Source organism: Giraffa tippelskirchi, chromosome 3 (genome assembly GCF_054371585.1).
Source record: "Giraffa tippelskirchi isolate mGirTip1 chromosome 3, T2T-mGirTip1v1.2.pri, whole genome shotgun sequence".
NCBI lineage: Eukaryota > Metazoa > Chordata > Mammalia > Artiodactyla > Giraffidae > Giraffa > Giraffa tippelskirchi.
In genome coordinates this window covers 84,121,093-84,140,414 of record NC_137277.1, presented here as the reverse complement: position 1 = coordinate 84,140,414, position 19,322 = coordinate 84,121,093, and the positions used below count along the sequence as shown (strand labels likewise).

Here is a 19,322-nt window from a genome sequence, read left to right as displayed (position 1 = left end):
TTACTCAGCCATTAAAAAAAAATACATTTGAATCAGTTCTACTGAGATGGATGAAACTGGAGCCCATAATACAGAGTGAAGTAAGCCAGAAAGAAAAACACCAATACAGTATACTAATGCATATATATGGAATTTGAAAAATGGTAATGATAACCCTATGTGCGAGACAGAATAAGAGACACAGATGCATAGAACAGTCTTATGGACTCTGAGGGAGAAGGTGAGGGTGGGACGTTCTGGGAAAACAGCACTGAAACATGTATATTATCATATGTGAAACAGAACACCATTCCATGTTCGATGCATGAGACAAATGCTTGGGGCTGGGGCAATGGGATGACCTGGAGGGATGGGATGGGGAGGGGGGTGGGAGGGGGGTCCAGGATGGGGAGCACGTGTGGACCCATGGCTGATTCATGTCAATGTATGGCAAAAACTACTGCAATATTGTAAAGTAAAAAAATTAAAATAAAAAAAAAGAAAAGGGAAAAAAAAAAAAACCTGGCTATGGTTCCCTAAGAGAAAAATCCTTAACATGGCCCACAGGAGGCAGATACTACACCTCACCCCTTCACTCTCCAGCTCACTCTCTGCCCCCAGCAGCACCCTCTTTAGCTTCTTTCAGCTTAGCATGAGGCTGCTTCAGCGTTAGAGGCCTTGCTCATGCTGGTCTTGGGTCGCTCTCCCCCTCACCCTCTCACTCTCAGACATTCTTCAGTTCCCAAATCAGACTTTACTTATTCAGAACAGCTTTCTTGACTGTGATTCCTCGAATTTAGATCAGATTCTCCTTTGTACGGTGATAGCACCTGTGCTTTCCATCCTCAGCATTCGCCTCAGCTTTTAATTCTATGTTTGCGGGACAATTTCATTAAAGTCTAACCCTCTCACTGACAGACTCCTTAAGGTGAGGGATATTTCTTGACTATCCTGTTGATCCTTGTATCCCCAGCACCCAGAGAATATCATTACAATTTTTTTAGAAACAAAACAATAACAAAATACTTTTTTTAAAAATGCCAAAAACATTATTTATTTGGGGGGCACTTTTTCTACTTTTCTGTATTCTACATATTTTTCTAGTGCATGTTTAATAAACAAAAGTGTACAATGGACCTAAATTTAAATAAATAAATATAAAAAGTGACAACAGCTTAAAAAAAAAAAACTGAAAGATGAAACCAGACCTTATGAAGAATTAATTCAAGTAACAAAGTTCTTACATATTTATTAACATGGAAGATGTTCAAGATACAAAGAAAATGTATATGAAACCATTTCTATTCAACCCAGGAAAGTACTAGAATTTCATACATTACAATTTTAACAGTGATTATCTCTGACTAGTGAGATTAGAGGTGATTTTTTTTTTTGCTTTTCTTTCTGCTTATTTACTGTTTTTTTCCCCCAAATATTCTCTGTATTTTTTTCAAATTAGGAAAAAGCTAATCTCTTTAAACAGCTATGCACTCTTGTGGATTTACAAGACAGTTCAATTTGGAGCCCATTTTTAGGAATACATCTATATTTTTTCAAGTAAGGGATGTCTTATTTTAAGCTACCCGTTCCCTACTGTGCCATATCAAAACTACTTTCTATGGTTTGTTTTATTAAAGCATACTTGACCAGAGGGTCCTTCATAAGAATTATTATGCCAATATTTTTTAAAGCTTATGGCACTGACAACATGGTATTACATTTTAAAGTAAACTATGCTATCCTCTTTATCAATTTTAATTTTTTGACATTGCAGGACTACTAAATCCTATTGTTGTCATGTGTTTTATCACATATTCTTATATCCAGAAAATTTCCCCCAAAAGTGATTCATAAGCTTAACTAAGAGAAGCAAAAAAACATTTTTGAAAAATTATTCTGCAGAACACTATTTTTCACTTATTCCAAATAGCATAACAAGGAGGTTTGCAGGAAATGAAGTGAAACCATGGTAACTGACTAAACCTATCATGAGCTATCAGATCAAGAGAACACACAGTACATTACACGTCAACGCCCACCAGCCACATAATCCTTCTCTGGTTCCTTTTGATCCTTCTTCCTAAATATGAAAAAGCTTTCAACCAATTTTCATATTTTAAAAATGTGAAAGCCCCTGTACCAATATCTACCATAATCTATGACTTTACCTAGGAACTCTTTGGCTGGGTTCACTTTAAAAGTCAACTGAATGATCTGAGATTCAATTAGAAATTGTTTTTCAATAGTTAGTCAAATTGTATTTTTTTACTTCAATGCATTTTACCATTTTCTAATACAGTAGCAATAGTTTCTTCATACTGAATCACAGAGTTGTAAAGATTACCATTCTCTTAGGAATTCTTTCCTTAATAGATCTTTGTTGTTTGTTGTCTAGTCACTCAGTTGTGTCCGACTCTTTGCGACCCCATGGAGTGTAGTCCGCCAGGCTCCTCTGTCCATGGGACTTCCCCAGGCAAGAATACTGAGTGGGTTGCCATTTCCTTCTCCAGGGGATTTTCCTGACCTAGGGATCAAGCCCACATCTCCTGCATTGGTAGGCAGATTCTCTACCATTGAGCCACCAGAGGAGTTAATAGAATCTTAGTGAAAAGTGAAAGTCACTCAGTTGTGTCTGACTCCTTGCGACCCCATGGACAGAATACTGGAGTGGATAGCCTACCCCTTCTCCAGGGGATCTTCCCAACTCAAGGAACGAACCCAGGTATCCCATATTGCAGGCGGATTCTTTACCAGCTGAGCTACAAGGGAAGCTGAAGAATACTGGAGTGGGTAGCCTATCCCTTCCCCAGTGGATCTTCCTGACCCAGGAATCAAACCGGGGTCTCCTGCATTGCAGGCAGATTCTTTTACCAGCTGAGCTATAAGGGAAGCCCAAAGTGAAAGTCACTCTGTCATGTTCGACTCTTTGTGACTCCACGGACTATATAGTCCATGGAATTCTCCAGACCAGGATACTGGAGTGGATAGCCTTTCCCATCTCCAGGGGATCTTCCCAACTCAGGGATCGAACCCAGGTCTCCCACATTGCAGGTGGATTCTTTACCAGATTAGCCAAGAATCTTACCAGCATTCTAAACTGAAAGACACAATGAATTAAATTACAAATGGAAATGCATTTGTAATAGGTGCATTATGAGAGGAGTCCATTTTATCACCTTCTTGCCCATTCTATTACCAATCATCAACCGCTATCGTAAGAACTAAAGTTAAACTCATAGACTTTAGCTCAAAATGTTCTTAAACGGTTACCAACTATCAGCTAAGACTAAATAAACAAGGTATTAATAGCTTTTTAAAGGCATTGTCTATTAGTTACATAACTATACAGTCAAGCAGACAATAGGACAAAGATCTGGGAAGACAAGAGAGGATCTCTGCTTCTACAATTAGCCTCTACCTAATAACTATCACTTATAATAAAATACAATGTATATACATGACATAAAAATGCATATATACTTTATACTTGACCAACTTCTAGAAGGATAGACAAATGACTGTGAATAGCATTATCTCTATAGACTAGGACTAAAAGTATGGAGGGAAAGTAAGGAACAATATAATTATATACCATTCTCTTACTTGAAAAACAAAATTTTTTTTCCAGTCATATATTGTTTTCATAATCAAAAGAGATGTTATAAGTGACAATGAATTCAAGAATACTATTATCTTTAGAGATTATTATTGCTGTTTTTCTCTGAAAAGGAATCCAAATTCACTACAAAATTATTCTTATAAGCACATATGATTATGAAATGATTTTATAATGGAAGTTTACCTTATATAACTAAACTTGATACATACTTAATTTGACTTTTATCTTTTTTAGGGGGAGGGATGGAAAGTTAACTCTTGAGAATTAGTTGGAATAAACTTCATCCTTAAAGGCTTTAAACAAAGGTTTAGTGGTACTGTATTGTAACTTAAAAATCTTTATTAAAAACTCATTGACTTAAAAGCTAAGGGTTTACTCTTGTGCCACACCTCTTTTCAACTTACATAAGTGCTGCATGTTTTATTATTTTGGATGTTGTTTTTCATAAGTTATGTTTTCTGTTTCTTAGCTTTTGTTCTTGAGAAAGTTAAGCCTCAGTTTTCTTATCTGTCAAATGCAAAAACACAGCATCTAACCAATGGACTTATTTGTAAACAAAACTGAGTTTTCCAGCTTGTATATTAGAGTTAGAGGTCAGAGTTACAAAATATCAAATCTGTTGGCCCTTTCAGGGGCCAGGAGGTCTGATGTAGGTCAAGTCCTTGGGCTGCTCACATCTGGCTGAGTCAGCCCCCTGCATTTACTCTTAGTGTATTATATAACAGCACAATTTTTCAGTGGGTGCCACAACATGAATAAGTACTAGAAAATACTGAATGATAATTCATAAAAGGTATTTACCATACTCCCTGATACAGTCAATATTCAGTAAACATTAACTATTATATGTAAAAAACCAATAGGCCCATTAATAAAATATTTGGGTATGCAAATCATTCATAGGAAAGGAGGCACATTATCAACACATCATGGAGGTGTTTCTGGTTACCAAGAAACAGCTCTTAAATTTAAAAGAATCTGGTACGTTTCCTACTGCTTCTTAAAGTAGATGTACAAGTCACATTCTAGTTTCTCTTTCAGAGTAGACAGCCAGAGAGTCAGAAGTCTCCCTCTTCTATCAGTTACTACTGATTAGCCACAAAATGTACTTGAAACTCAATTCCACCCTAAAAGAACTACTCAGTGGAATATGCCTTATGCTGTGCCTTAAAAGTACAAAAACCAAAAATATCTTGAAATCTGCTTTTTTGACTTCTCTACCTTCTGCATCCATTGCTATGGATGAATACTTTTGAGAGGAAACTGAAGTTTTGAATAGACAGAACATCAATGAATAAAAAAACATGCTGTGAATAAAATCTGAAAAGTTAAGTACCATTCAGAAGTAAAGTGCAAATCAAAATCACGAGATATCACTTCATACTCACTAGGATGTCACACCCACTGTTTAAATCAAAGACATAATAACAGGTATTAGCAAAGAGTGGGGAAACTAGAACCCTCACACATTGCTTGTGGGGTTATAAAATGGTAAAACCACTTTGGAAAGAAAAATTTGGCAGTTCATATGATCCAGCAATTTCAATCCTAGGTATATACCCCAGAGAAATAGAAACATATGCCCACACAAAGCCTTGTATACAGCATTATTCATAGTAACTGCACTATTCGTAATGCCAAAAAATGAAAACAACTCAAATGTCCATCAATTGCTGAATGGATAAGCAAAATATGATATATATTCAAACAGTGGAACAGTATTCAAATATTATTTATTAATAAAAAGATATAATGTAGTGATATGTGTAGCAGCATGGATGAACCCTGGAAATACACTAAGAGAAAGAAGTCATCACAAAAGAACACATATTATACACAATTCCACTTTTATGAAACATCCAGGATGTATAAATCTACAGAGACAAAAAAGTAGGCTAATGGTTCCCTGGGGCTGGGTGGGTTGAGGAGAAATGGGAAGTGACTGCAAAATGGGTTATGGGGTTTCTTTTCAGGATGATTAATGCTCTAAGATTGATTATGTTGCATAACTTTGTGAACGCACTAAAAATCACTGAATTGCACACTTTAAGTGGGTGACTGGTAGGTTATTCATAACTAAAAGAAGGGAAAATTTTAAGACTAAGATACAATACACGTAAAAGGCAAGCTTTGGAATATAGTTAAAAAATAAGAAAAAGGTTGAATTTTTGTAATACATAGAAACAGTACTTGGTTGCCATAAGTACATGTTTCAGAACACTCTCAGGATAGGAGGTAAATCTTTTTTGGTCCAGGGAGAAAATCAGAAAACAGGAAGAAAAAAATTGGTGAGGCAATTAGCTCTTAAATTTTTTTTCCCTCTGTCAATTCAACACTTCAACAAGGAATCTTTTAAGTTCATTAATCAAGAAGGAGGGTGGAAAAAAAGAAAACAATGAGGAAGCTGTCTATCTGAGTTACTAAACAGAAGAAATCTGATACATTTTTTCCTTCTTTTCTCCCCTTACTCCCAACATTTAATTCTAACCTATTAACTGAAAATGAGAAATAACTCAAAAGCTCAAACAGCCTATCCATTTTAAGTTTATTTCCGTAGATGAACCACATTGAAAGCCATTAATCAGAAAATTACATTCTATTAGGCCACCAATACACTGATACCAAAAGCAGACAAGGATACCACAAAAAGAGAAAATTACAGGCCAATATCACTGATGGACCTCTATAGGCAAAAATCCTCAACAAAATACTAACAAACCAATTCCAACAACACAGTAAAAGGATCATACACCATGATCAAGTTGGATTTATCCCAGGGATGCAAGGATTCTTCAGTATCCACAAATCGATTGATGTGATACACCATATCAACAAGCTGAAGGATAAAAACCATATGATCATCTCAATAGATGAGAAAAAGCTTTTGAAAAAATTCAACATCTATTTGTGATTTTTAAAAAACTCTTTAGAAAGTGGGCAAAGAGGGAACACATCTCAATAGGACATATGGGACAAACCCACTCAAAAGACCATGCATGGCAAACCCACATATATGACAAAGCCAAAGCTAACATCATACTCAATGGTGAAAAGCGGAAAGCATTTCCTCTAAGATCAGGAACAAGACAAGGAGGCCTACTCTTGCCATTTTTATTCAACACAGTTTTAGAAGTCCTAGCCACAGCAATCAGAGAAGATAAAGAGGAGGAATCCAAATTGGAAAGGAAGAAGTAAAACTGTCACCTTTCACAGATGACACAACGCTATACATAGAAAATCCTAAATATGCTACCAGAAAACTACTAGAGCTCATCAAGGAATGTGGTAAAGTTGCTGGACACAAAATTAATACATGGAAATCTTGCATGTATACACTATTGACAAAATATCAGAAAAAAAATTAAGGAAACAATCTCATTTACCATTGTATCAAAAAGAATAAAATACCAAGGAATAAACCTACCTAAGGAAGCCAAGTCCTATACTCTGAAAACTATAAAATGCAATGAAAGAAACTAAAGACGTCACAAACAGATAAAAAGGTATACCATGTTCTTGGACTAGAAGAATCAACATTGTTAAAATGACCATACTAAGCAAGAATCTACAGATTCAATGCAATTCCCATCAAATTACCAATGGCATTTTTCACAGAACTAGAACAGAAACATGGAGGAGCTGTGTGGCTCTGAACAGGGAAATGATCCCTCTCCATGCCTTTCTCCAGAGTCCTCACCTAAAAAACTACCGCTTCAGCTATTCAATAACTGCCCAGGAGGAAATCCACTTAATCTCACCACAACAACAACAACAAAAAAAACGGTCATGTGTAATATCCACGGAGAAGGCAATGGCACCCCACTCCAGTACTCTTGCCTGGAAAATCCCATGGACGGAGGAGCCTGGTAGGCTACAGTCCCCAGGGTCGCTAAGAGTTGGACGACTGAGCAACTTCACTTTCACTTTTCCCTTTCATGCACTGGAGGAGGAAACGGCAACCCACTCCAGTGTTCTTGCCTGGAGAATCCCAGGGACCGGAGAGCCTGGTGGGCTGCCGTCTATGGGGTCGCACAGAGTCGGACATGACTAAAGCAACTTAGCAGCAGCAGCAGCAGCAGAACAGAAAATTTTAAAATTTGTACAGAAACACAAAAAAGGTCCTGAATATCCAAAACAATCTTGAGAAAGAAGAGAACTAGAGGAATCATGCTTGCTCCCTGACTTTATACAACAAAGCTATAGCAATCGAAACAGAACGGTACTGGCGTAAAAACAGACATATATAATGGAACAGGACAGATCTGAAGTAAGTCAGAGTAAGACTAATATCACATGATATTCACATATGTGGACTCTAACAAAATGATACAAACGAAATCACTTACAAGAGAGAAACAGACTCACCAACATAGAGAAAACAAACTTATGGTTACCAATAGTGGGGGCTGCAGGCAGAGATAAATTAGGAGTTTAGGATTAACATATACACACTCCTACATATAAAACAGATAAACGACAGAGACCTACTATACAGAACAGGGAACTATACTCAAATCTTGTAATATCTTATATTGAAAAAGAATCTAAATATATGTTCGTTTTATTGTTTTAGTAACCAAGTTGTGTCCAACTCTTTTGTGACCCCATGGACTGTAGCCTGGTCTCCTCTGTCCATAGGATTTCTCAGCCAAGAATACTGGAGTGGGTTGCCATTTCCTTGTCCAGGGGATCTTCCCAACCTAGGGATTGAACCTGCGTCTCCTGCATTGCAGGTGGGTTCTTTACCAATGAGCCACCAGGGCTGTTATATATATAGTGCTATATATATTAATATATAGCTTTATATATACTCATGTGTATATACATACATATATATAAACATAATGTAATAAATGTTAGTTGCTCAGTCATGTCTGACTCTTTGCAACCCCAAGGACTGTAGCCCGCCAGGCTCCTCTGTCCATGGAATTCTCCAGTCAAGAACTCTGGAGAGGGTGGCCATTTCCTTCTCCAGGGGATCTTCCTGACCCACGGATCAAACCATGTCTCCTGCATTGCAGGCAGATTTATAAACATTGCAGGCAGATACATAAACATATGTGTATGTATATGTGTGTGCGCTAAGTTGCTTCAGTTGTGTCCGACTCTGTGAGACCCTATCAACTGCAGCCTTCCAGGATCCTCTGTCCGTGATATTCTCCAGGCAAGAATACTGGAGTGGGCTGCCGTGCCCTCCTCTAGGGTATCTTCCTGACCCAGGAATCAAATGCATGTCTCTTAACGTCTACCTGCACTGGTAGGCAGGTTCTTTACCACTAGTGGCACCTGGGAAGCCTGTGTATATATATATATACATATGAATATATATAATATATAAAACTAACTCACCTTGCTATATACCTGAAACTAACACAACACTGTAAATGAACTAAATGTCAATTTAAAAAAACGGTTTTAAAAAAATCCCTCAAAAAAAAGTTACTCGTGATCATGGAGTCCACAGCAAGAGGAACAAAGTGAATCAAATGTTTAGTAGATTATTTCTCAGAGTGTTTTACAGAGAGATTACACAAAAAGAGGGTATCATGATCACATGAGTTTGGGAAATGCAGTATAGTTGTATTAACACTCACAGGCTCTGACCAATACTGCATCAAACAAACCCAAATGATTATGTTTTGTGGCAGGGAAACTCACGCTGTTCCTTTAGGAGCATCTCCATACTAGAGACAGCCCTGCCAATGTTGGCCAAGACCACCCTCTCCCATAGATCCTGGACTCTAGAACACACTTCTGTGACTTGCCCATTTCCCTCAAGGGTGATCAATTCTTCTGATCAATGATTTAAATATGATGATACATTTCACTTACAGTCAAATCTTCAGTGACTTAGAAGGTACTATCTTCCATTTTGACCCCAGGTTCCAGCTAGTGTCTTCGATTTTTCTCAAAATGAAAATAATCCTATTGATATTTTTGTCTGATTGTAAAAAATGATATGTAAGACATTGTTAAAAATATCAGGCAATTCAGAAAGGTACAGAGAAGTATTAATAAAAATCACCTTTAAGTTCATTATTCAAGAGATAACACTGTGAACAGTGGCAATCATTCTTTTAGACAGCTGTCTACTTATATATACACCCTAAACAGACATACACACACGTTAAGTAGTATGATACTATACATACTATCCTGATAGTGAATTTTATCTTTTAGGTTAACATAGGGTATACTTCAGAACTTATCAGATAAATATTTTTAAAGAAAATATAATAAATATGCCCGAACATTTTGCTTCCTTAGTTTTTTAATTCTCATTGCTTTCCAGTATCTAAAATTTTTACAAATAATTCTTATTTTGATGGTCAGTATAAAATCAACAGGAAGCATCAAGGACTGTGGGTATAAAACATTCTCTGGAATATTTCCAAAATCTGTTCTGGAATATCTGGACACAGGGTTTGGGGGTCATCAAGACTCTTGCACGTATGTCATCCTGCTCATTACCCAATACAGAGAAACTAAAATGAATCTGACTCAACAGGAATGTGTCTAGAGTTGCCAAATTTGGAGTTAACATTTCTCCTCATAAGGAACCCTTTAAAATCTATAAAGTAACTAGAAACTCTTTTAAAGATCAGTTTTCCATTGCCCAACGAAAACCATTTACTAAATTAATTAGCAAGTAATTCTGGTAAAACTTAATTTCCACCACCCTATCCATTTATTTATTCTTATTGCTCCCACAATGATTTTTAACATTACAAATATTACAAATAACCATTACTCTCTTCTATTAAAAGTCTTCAGTGACTCCTATTTCCTACAGATAAAATTCAAATTCTTAAGCATGAAATACCAGCCTTTCCTGGCAATCCTATTGCTAACTTCCTGCACCCCCGAGTCCCAGAAGCATGCCATACACCAGATGTTCCATGCTGTTCTAAATATTCCTTCCTTGACTTTTTCTTCTTCCCAGAATACTTTTTTTTTTTTATTAATCACATCCTATCCTTCTACCTGGCAAACTTACATTTTACCTTTAAGAGGCAGCTTAAATGTCTTCCTTTTTGACCCATTTGGATAATATCTGGTAGAATTCAAAAACTCAATAAAAGATCCTAAATCATATGTAATGTTATTTCTTACTGATGTTTGCAATCAGCACAGAAGAATCTTTATAACATTATTTCATTTTGCTATGGTTTCTACCCTGTGAAGAAAATTCCTCTTTTCATAGTTATCAAATAGTTTAGGATGATGTGCTGCTATTTTTGATGATGTAGGTTTTTACATAATCTTTAAAATACTAAATTATTTTAAAGTCAGTTTGTAAAATACTTTAAATCAAGTTGAAAATATTACAGCAAAAGAACTTTATCAAAATAGAATTTACATAACTTTGGTGCCTGGCCTTGCCTAAAACTTTCTGTGGAACTCATACGAGATTTTCTTACTATTTACCAAAGCTAAAACAGAATATACTACTTTAGTAAGAAGTTGGTCAGGACTAAAAGATTTGAAGGATTGTATTGTGGACTGATCCTCACTATCTAATAAGGAAATGACTTTAATGAATACCTACTATGCTACACCCTGGAGAAGGACATGGCAACCCACTTCAGTGTTCTTGCCTGGAGAATCCCATGGACGGAGAAGCCTGGCGGGCTACAGTCCGTGGGGTCGCAAGAGTCAGACACGACTTAGTGACTAAACCACCACCACTATGCTACACTGTGTAACTGGTATCCATTTCAACCTTCTTCCTTCTTTTAAAACAGGAAAAGAAAACCAGACTTTTATCTGGTAAGAACCAGATTCTTATTAGAACAGTGGTGGGAATGAGAAAATAAGATACCAAATATTTAAAAGGCCATTTCATATGATCATTTACACTAGCTCTCCACTAGTCTTTTTACTTTCTTATTTCACATTTCCAAGGATTCATGGTACAGTGCTTATGTAATTTTAACAGTTACTTATAGAGAACAACTGTTTTGATAGATTACAGTTCAAGAATATATAGGAAAAGATGGAAAAAAAGAAGGAAAAGATTTCATCGGAGGATTAAAATCTTTAAAAAAAAAAAAAAAGCAAATGAAAATTCCAGAACTAAGTAACACAGTACATGAAAACAGGAACTCAATGAATGGATTTATAGCTGACCAAAAAGAGCAGAAAAGAGTAGAATAAAGGTCTAGTGGACTGGAAGACAGGTCAACAGAAAATGTCCAAACTGAAGTTCAGAGAAATGAAAGTCAGGAAATTAGAAGTCCAGAGGGGAAAAAAAAACTTAGAAAAGTCAGAAAATAATTTATAATGAATAGCTCTAAAGTTATAGTAACATAGCAATCAATAATTTTATATTTCTTATAAGTGTTCTTTTGTATATATTTAACATCTAATAAAAAGGATGATACAAAGCAAGGACAGTCCTATCTTTTTCACTTGCTATTCCATATATATCACAATACTGAACTCAACAAGTTTCCCTTCTAGTGAGAAAAGTTATAGAATGACTCATAATTTTTTTTTAAAAAAAGTCATTCTAAAACTATGAAAATCATATAAAGAAAAATGTCTTCAACAAAACTTCTTAAATTATTTTAGGTTACTTGCAGCTGATATATACCATGATACCTCATTAAACTATAACTAATACAAATACTGTCAAAATCAACACAAAAAATTCCAAAGTGACAGGAATCACTTCATGTTTCATGAGGTATAATCTAGTGCCTGGGAGAACATCTTATCTTTTTTTTATAGGGTATAAAGAGCATCTTATCTTCAGCTGTAGTCTCCAAACACGTGGATATATGTCCAATGCTTCACTGGATAAAAAGACTCTGACTGAGCAACAATCATTTTTCCTAAGCCAAGCGGTCCACAACAGCAAAGGCAGAAAAGCAGGACAAGGCCTGGCTAGAAATTCAGGCTGAAACAGGAGTGTAGGAGAAGATGACAATGAAGAGCAAAGTGAGATGTCAACCACAGACAACCTTTCACATCATGCAATGAGAATCTCTTTCCTGACTGCAGTTAAGTTGATACTGAGACAGCACACATACCACACATACTTCCTGAACTAATAACTTACATTGTACACAAAGATCATCAGTAAAGGTTAGGCTTCCCCAGGTATGGGGAAGATGCCAATGATAGAGGGAGGTGTGGCCTTTGAAACCTTGTGTCCCATTCAACATTACAACTTCACTGATCACTGCATCAGATTTTACAACTGATCACTCATTAGAGAGAATATGGCTAGATATAGAGAAATTTCTCACGGAACTAACCCAGGAAGTGGCTTGACTGAAAAGGAGGGGGAAATGTGAGAAATACTTAAGAAATAAATGATTGTTGGGTATGGCTGTGTGAGATGAGCAAGACAAAAAAGTTCTTTCAATCATTAGATAATACAGGTACAAGTACTTTAGGCTTTCCAGAGTCTATGAAAAGGTATAAAATATTAAAAAAAAAAAAAGATATGGTTCTAAAACATAAAAGGAAAACTGCAAAACTAAAGTTAATTCCAAAAGCAATTTAGAATTCAAAACACAAACAACAGCAAAAAAATATACATTTGATATGGGATACCGCATTTGATAATAGTATAAGATGGAAGCCTCTAAATGAGTAAGGCCTAGCCTATAAACATCTTAAAACAGAACTAAGAGAAAAGAAAATGATGTCTTGCTTTTGGTCTTATGAAATGGCTAAATAAAAGTGTCATCAGCTATTAAAGGGAATACAAGCTTACTGCTGCTGCTGCTAAGTCACTTCAGTCGTGTCCAACTCTGCGTGACCCCAGAGACAGCAGCCCACCAGGCTCCTCCGTCCCTGGGATTCTCCAGGCAAGAACACTGGAGTGGGTTGCCATTTCCTTCTCCAATGCATTTAAGTGAAAAGTGAAAGTGAAGTCGGGCAGTCGTGTGCGACTCTTCGCGACCGTATGGACTGTAGCCTACCAGGCTTCTCTGTCCATGGGATTTTCCAGGCAAGGGTACTGGAGTGGGTTGCCATTGCCTTCTCCGGAATACAAGCTTATTTGGTAGGAAAACTGATGAGCTTGGTTTTGGTCATACTGAGGTTGAGGTGCCTATGGAACAACCTGAGTTCAACAACTTATTCCTAATTTTAGGGCCTGTTTAATACAGAAAATACATGATGAACAATGACAACAACATATTGAACACTGATGGCTATAAATTCAAACTGCCCCCCTACTTCAGTGGATCACACATTCTGTTAAAACAAACTGATGTTAGTTGGGAGAATCATTAGTTGAAATGGGGAGTATCAGATAACATTAATAGATAAATCAATACAACTATTTCACATTCTGTTTAACACTTCCCTGCCATACATCTAGTTCAAAACTAAGAGAATCATATTTCAGCATTTAAATTGCTCACAAAGCATATTCACAAATTCCCCACCTCCACTACAACCCCTTTTACTATCTCTTTGCCATGTAAAAACTTTATGATGATTGTTCCATAACAAAAGGAAAGCTGCATGTTACCCAAGACCTATACATCAAACTCATGTTGATCTATTCCTCAATCCAATTCTAGGATTTCTGGGCCAGAGTGGACAGTGAGTGATTATAAAATAAAGTCATAAGTAGCAGTAGCGAGGGTGAGAGGGCAGGAATGAGGAAGAGCTGGGAAGACTGGGGTGCTACTTGTCTCTAAATTGAATTCTTTACCCCAGGGCATACGATGGAGTCATTCAGTAAAATCAGCATTATAACCATATTATGAGAGGCAATGTGGTATAATGGAAAGTATCTGAACTTTGCAGTGTGGCAAAACTGTTCCAATTCTAGCTTTCAAACTTGCTATGGGATCTCAGAAGAAGGTGGGGAGATGGCAACAAATGGAAGAGTGTACAGATTTCTTTCTTTCGTCTCACCCCACCTCCTTCTTCCTTTGCTGGGCTCATGAGCCTGTAGTTAAAGGCTTATCTGCCCCAGGCACTCAGATGACTATCTATTTGGATATGTGATGTCACAGAATCCTAGAATTATAAAATAGTAAGAGTAGAAAGATGAAGAAGATGGCTTCAAGAATATAGGTGATTTGCCCCAAATCTATCTTTTAGTTTATTTAGTGCCAACAGGAATAGGTATTTGGATTCCCAGCCCAGATGTTTTTCCCCTATATGTCACAACTTAAACCTGGAAAATGTATAATTAATTAATTGAAGAGGGATTTACATTTTATAATTTTCCATAAAGAGCAAATTTCCATGAATTCCTATTAACAAGCTCTGTTCTCCAAGTATGCCATTGATTCCAAATTCAGCATGAAGAAAATACTGAATTATATCATTCTTTTGACAGGAAGATTAATAATAAATCTGGTGGGTGGGAGTAAGAGCAGTCCCTGCTCACTTACCAAGCATAAGTGATTGGAGAAGGAGTTAAACATGGTCATACCAGAGTCCTAAGCTACATTATCATCTTTCTATTGTCTCTCCATGGTTACCAAAAGAAATGCTATTTCTTTGACTTCTTTCTTAAATGAAGTTTTTACTTTTAAATCTTTTCCAAACAATGTATAAGTGAATGCACACATGAACAAACGAAGGAGTGAACAAAGACAACTGATAATTATTCCAAGCCTCAGGAGAGGCAACAATGTGGAGTGATTAAGAGCATAGACTCTGAAGCCCAACTGCCTAGGTTCAAATCCCAGCTATATGAATTTTTAAATATATGACCCTGGCCAAGCTCCTCAACCTCTAGGTCCTCTGTTTTCTTATTTATGAAGTGGAGACAGTAATTGTACACACATCCTAGACCTGTTACGAAGATTAAATGAGGTTAGAGGCCTAGCAGGAGGTAGGCCCAACAGATAAGCATGCTATTGTATTATTGTTCTGTTATTACTGCAGGGTTAATGGATATATTTGTTTCTGGCCACTGTGCTGTAAGCTAAGAACAGCCAAAATGCCAGGCAAAGTTCAATAGATAGGAAAAAGCCAGGAGTTCCCAAGGAAAGCTGCCTGAACCAAAAGCCAATTTAAGAGAAATGACATCGGCTTTAATTTTAGAAGTTACAAAGATCTTTTATCTTTAGTTCCTTTCCTTATTCAAGAAATAGATGGGCGCTGACACAGCAGGACAGATGGGAGGGAACAGGTAAGATGAAATATAAGAAAGCAGCTACAATAAAATGCCTTAAAAGTTCTTAATTACTGAGTGCTACCATTCATGAGGAATTTTTAAGAGTCTCAAAGCTATTAAAATGGTAATTAGGTCCCAAGAAAACAAGAACCAATTCAATTACATGCTGGATGCTTTCAAAATTTAAAGCCCTCTATTAAGAGGGTTTTGAACGAGGCACAGTTATAATTACAGGTCCACGACCAACCTTAAAGCCAAAGTGTAGGTTCCTGGCTGACGCTGGCTCTCCCGAATGAGGTAGCTCCCCTCAGCTACACTCAAGAGCTGGTCTGCAGCTTCTCGGGAGATCATGCCGTGAAACCTAAGAAACAAAGTCAGTTCAGAAACTGCAAGCTTTCCACCTTTTTTGATAAAACAAAACCTCCCACCTTCTCCTGTAGTTTTCTAGACAAAGTACTGCCATATAATCAAAGGGGAGCAGTTGGGTTTAACTGTGCTTGTGTTTCCCAGGGCCTGGCCCTGGGCCGGCTTCTCTGGAGCGACAAGAACAGCACCGAAGTAGCTCTCCAATCCATTCAACAATCACAGAATCAAAATTCACTTCCATCTCCGGGAAGATCAACCGCCTCTCTCAAGAGGACAATCCCCTTTCTTATGTAGCCGCCTGACCATATGGACATGCTTAGAAAATACACAGAAATGTGTCCCACTTCCTTTCTTCACACCAGTGGCATTGCTTCAAAACTTTGGCTCAGAGTCTATGGTTGGCAATTTTCCAGGACCCTGGGTTGCCCTTAATTGGCATGATTGCCCAATAATGTGCATAATCTGCATCAGTGCATACTCAAGCCAAGAGCCAACAACTGTAACACTTGCTTTCACTCCCTGCTAAAACACTATTTGTGATTAACAGAGAAAAAAGGAGGAGTAAGAATAAACATAAATAACACATTCCTTATACAAAACATGGTAGATTCACCTATAACATTCTGACATAAAACACTGGAAAATTTAAAAACATCCATGGTAACTAATCATTAATATTAAAAACATAAAACCTTGTATTTGTATGGTGATGCACAATTTACAAAGAACCTACACGTGTATTATGTCCTTTTATTAACTCAAAGAAAACCAAATTGAGCAAACACTCAAGTGAGACTGTAGCTTTTAAAGGTACAAAAAAACCCCAACAGTCCCTTGAATTTGGAATGATACACTGAAAAGGCCCTGAAATGGTACAATAATGTAAGAACTTTATGAGAGTTCAAGTGGCAACCGTTTGGAACTTTTCTCATAGGGAAGATTTGGTCTTTCTCAATGTAAGTCTTAAAGTAGCTTGTGCTGCTGCTGCTGCTGCTGCTGCTAAGTCGCTTCAGTCGTGTCCGACTCTGTGCGACCCCATGGATGGCAGCTCACCAGGCTCCTCCGTCCATGGGGTTTTCCAGGCAAGAGTACTGGAGTGGGGTGCCATTGCCTTCTCCGAGCTCGTGCTAGCTATGCTCAATTAGAACAACATGTTTTAGACAACATGACAATTAGAATAACAATGTTTAATGATGGCTCCTGAAATTTCTTATCTCCATAAATTTCCTCAATCGTTCAGAATCAGATCCACTCTGATTCTGTTGGAACAAGAAGATGGTAGCCTATCCCTGGTAATAACACATATATTAGATTATCAGATTGATATTTTAAGTTTACATGACATCAATTAATTGAGAAAATTTAATATCTCCTTGCTTTTAAAAACTCAATTAATTTAAAAGGAAATCTCATTCAAGGAAACTAATTTTGGGACAAAACTTGATGGTTGTATTTAAAGACTCTTAAAACTATTCATACCAGTTGCCCCAAAATTTCCATCCCAGTAAAACCTTTATGCACTAAGATATTTCTTATAGTATTACCTTTAATACTATAGTTTAAATTCAGCCTACAAGCCAAAAGCATAGAAATGACTAAACTATAGTATAACCATAAAGAATACCACTGGCTCCCCACAACTCATAAGCACCTAGGTTTTACTTACAAGAGTCCTGAAAATGTAAACAGAGCTTTAGATAAAAATACTTGTTTTAGACATTATTGTTTATCTGAAAGATAAATGAATTTGTGGAATGATAGGATTATAGGTGATTTTTGTTCTCTTCCCCAAAGGGCTATATTTCTATTTTTTTTTAATAATTAGAAGAAACAAGGACTTCAAAAATCATTACATTTTTCATAAAATAGAAAAATGCTCATTATTAATATTAAGTCAGGCTACAAAAATTATATGTATAATAACTCAATTTGGAAAAACCATTAAGAAAATAGATCTTCAGAAGATAATACTTCAACTTTTTAACATTAGCTATTTCTAGGTAGAAACTGACTTCTAGAAAATTGGAAAATAAAAGTATAAATGTAGAGTAAACCACCCATATCCCACTACATATATGTGTATATGTATCTATATGTTTAATAGATACATACATACAAGTATATACATTCCCTCATATACATCTAGTATTATTTATTTACTTAACATGACTTGCATCTTTATGTTAGCATTGTGTGCACATTTTTCCCAAGTTATTTTTCACAATACTTATCTTTATGGTCTATATTTTCACCAACTATAATTACATTTATAGTAAGAAAAATAATTTAACTCAATCAAACTTGAACACTTCTCTCCTCTTGCTTTTATTTTTTACTTAAAGCATCCATTTACCTGTTTCTCTTACATATTCCAATCTATAAAATGTTTTCTGATAATCCATACTTACTCTCTTCCGTAATACTTTGGTCTATTTTCTACCTGTTGGGAAAGAGAAGAAGGATATTTATGAAAGGGAAATGTTCAGAATACAACTCAACACTTTGAACATGTGACAAACGAAAGCATATATTAAGAGAAAGAATTAGAATAAGATTAGAAAATCAGAGCCTGGAGTCCCAATTCTATCAGCAGATTGACTATTTCATTTGGACTGGTCACTTCACCTCCCAGACCTTTTTCTTATCTATAAAACACTGTGCTTGTAAAAAGACTAAATTATCTTTCATTTCTAGGCTTTTATGAATCTGAAAAAAAAAATTTACATCACTTTATTCAAAAAGTAAAATAAAACATCCAAAACCTTAATGCCATGGTTGTGTCAGAACAGATTGTGGCTTTCTCTCGTATCTGCTCCCTTCTTGTTACACTATATTCCCCATTCTGTTAACATCTCCATATAACCTTGCCCCTTTGTTTGCCCATTCAGCTCTTCCTTTACCACAGTCTACCTCTCCAAGAGCTTTTCCTGGTCTGTGTGCTCATTGTATCTGAAGAAAGATCCAATATAATAGATTCTAAGGACTTTTCCTGGGGTAGAATTAGAATATTAGACCTGTTCATTCAAGAGACATTTATTTAGTGGCAAATAAGTGGTAGGCATCATCATAACTGTAATATGACAAAACCAGTCGTTACTCTTGAGATTTACATTCTGATGATGAGAGACAGACAATAAGGAGGTTTGAAGAAACAAAACAAGAAAATAGGAAGCAGTAATATGTGCTATAATGAAAAGAAGAATGAGTAACAGAAAAGGGAGGACTAATGAGGTATTTAGGTTGGGCGATCAGGAAAGA

General features: G+C 36.4%; 1 protein-coding gene across 7 annotated transcripts in view; it reads right to left on the bottom strand.

Moving 5' to 3' along the window:
• The window catches only part of CHN1 (chimerin 1), a 217,828-nt gene that overhangs the window by 121,500 nt on the left and 77,006 nt on the right, over positions 1 to 19,322 (bottom strand). For 5 of the 7 annotated variants that reach the window (XM_081585401.1, XM_081585402.1, XM_081585400.1 and 2 more), the window contains 2 exons: positions 18,473 to 18,504; positions 15,946 to 16,059 (listed from right to left, as the gene is read on the bottom strand). In XM_081585401.1, the coding sequence (XP_081441527.1) occupies positions 15,946 to 16,059; positions 18,473 to 18,504 (146 nt within the window). The remainder of the gene's footprint in view (positions 1 to 15,945; positions 16,060 to 18,472; positions 18,505 to 19,322) is intronic. The other 2 variants (XM_081585406.1, XM_081585405.1) reach the window with 1 other exon arrangement.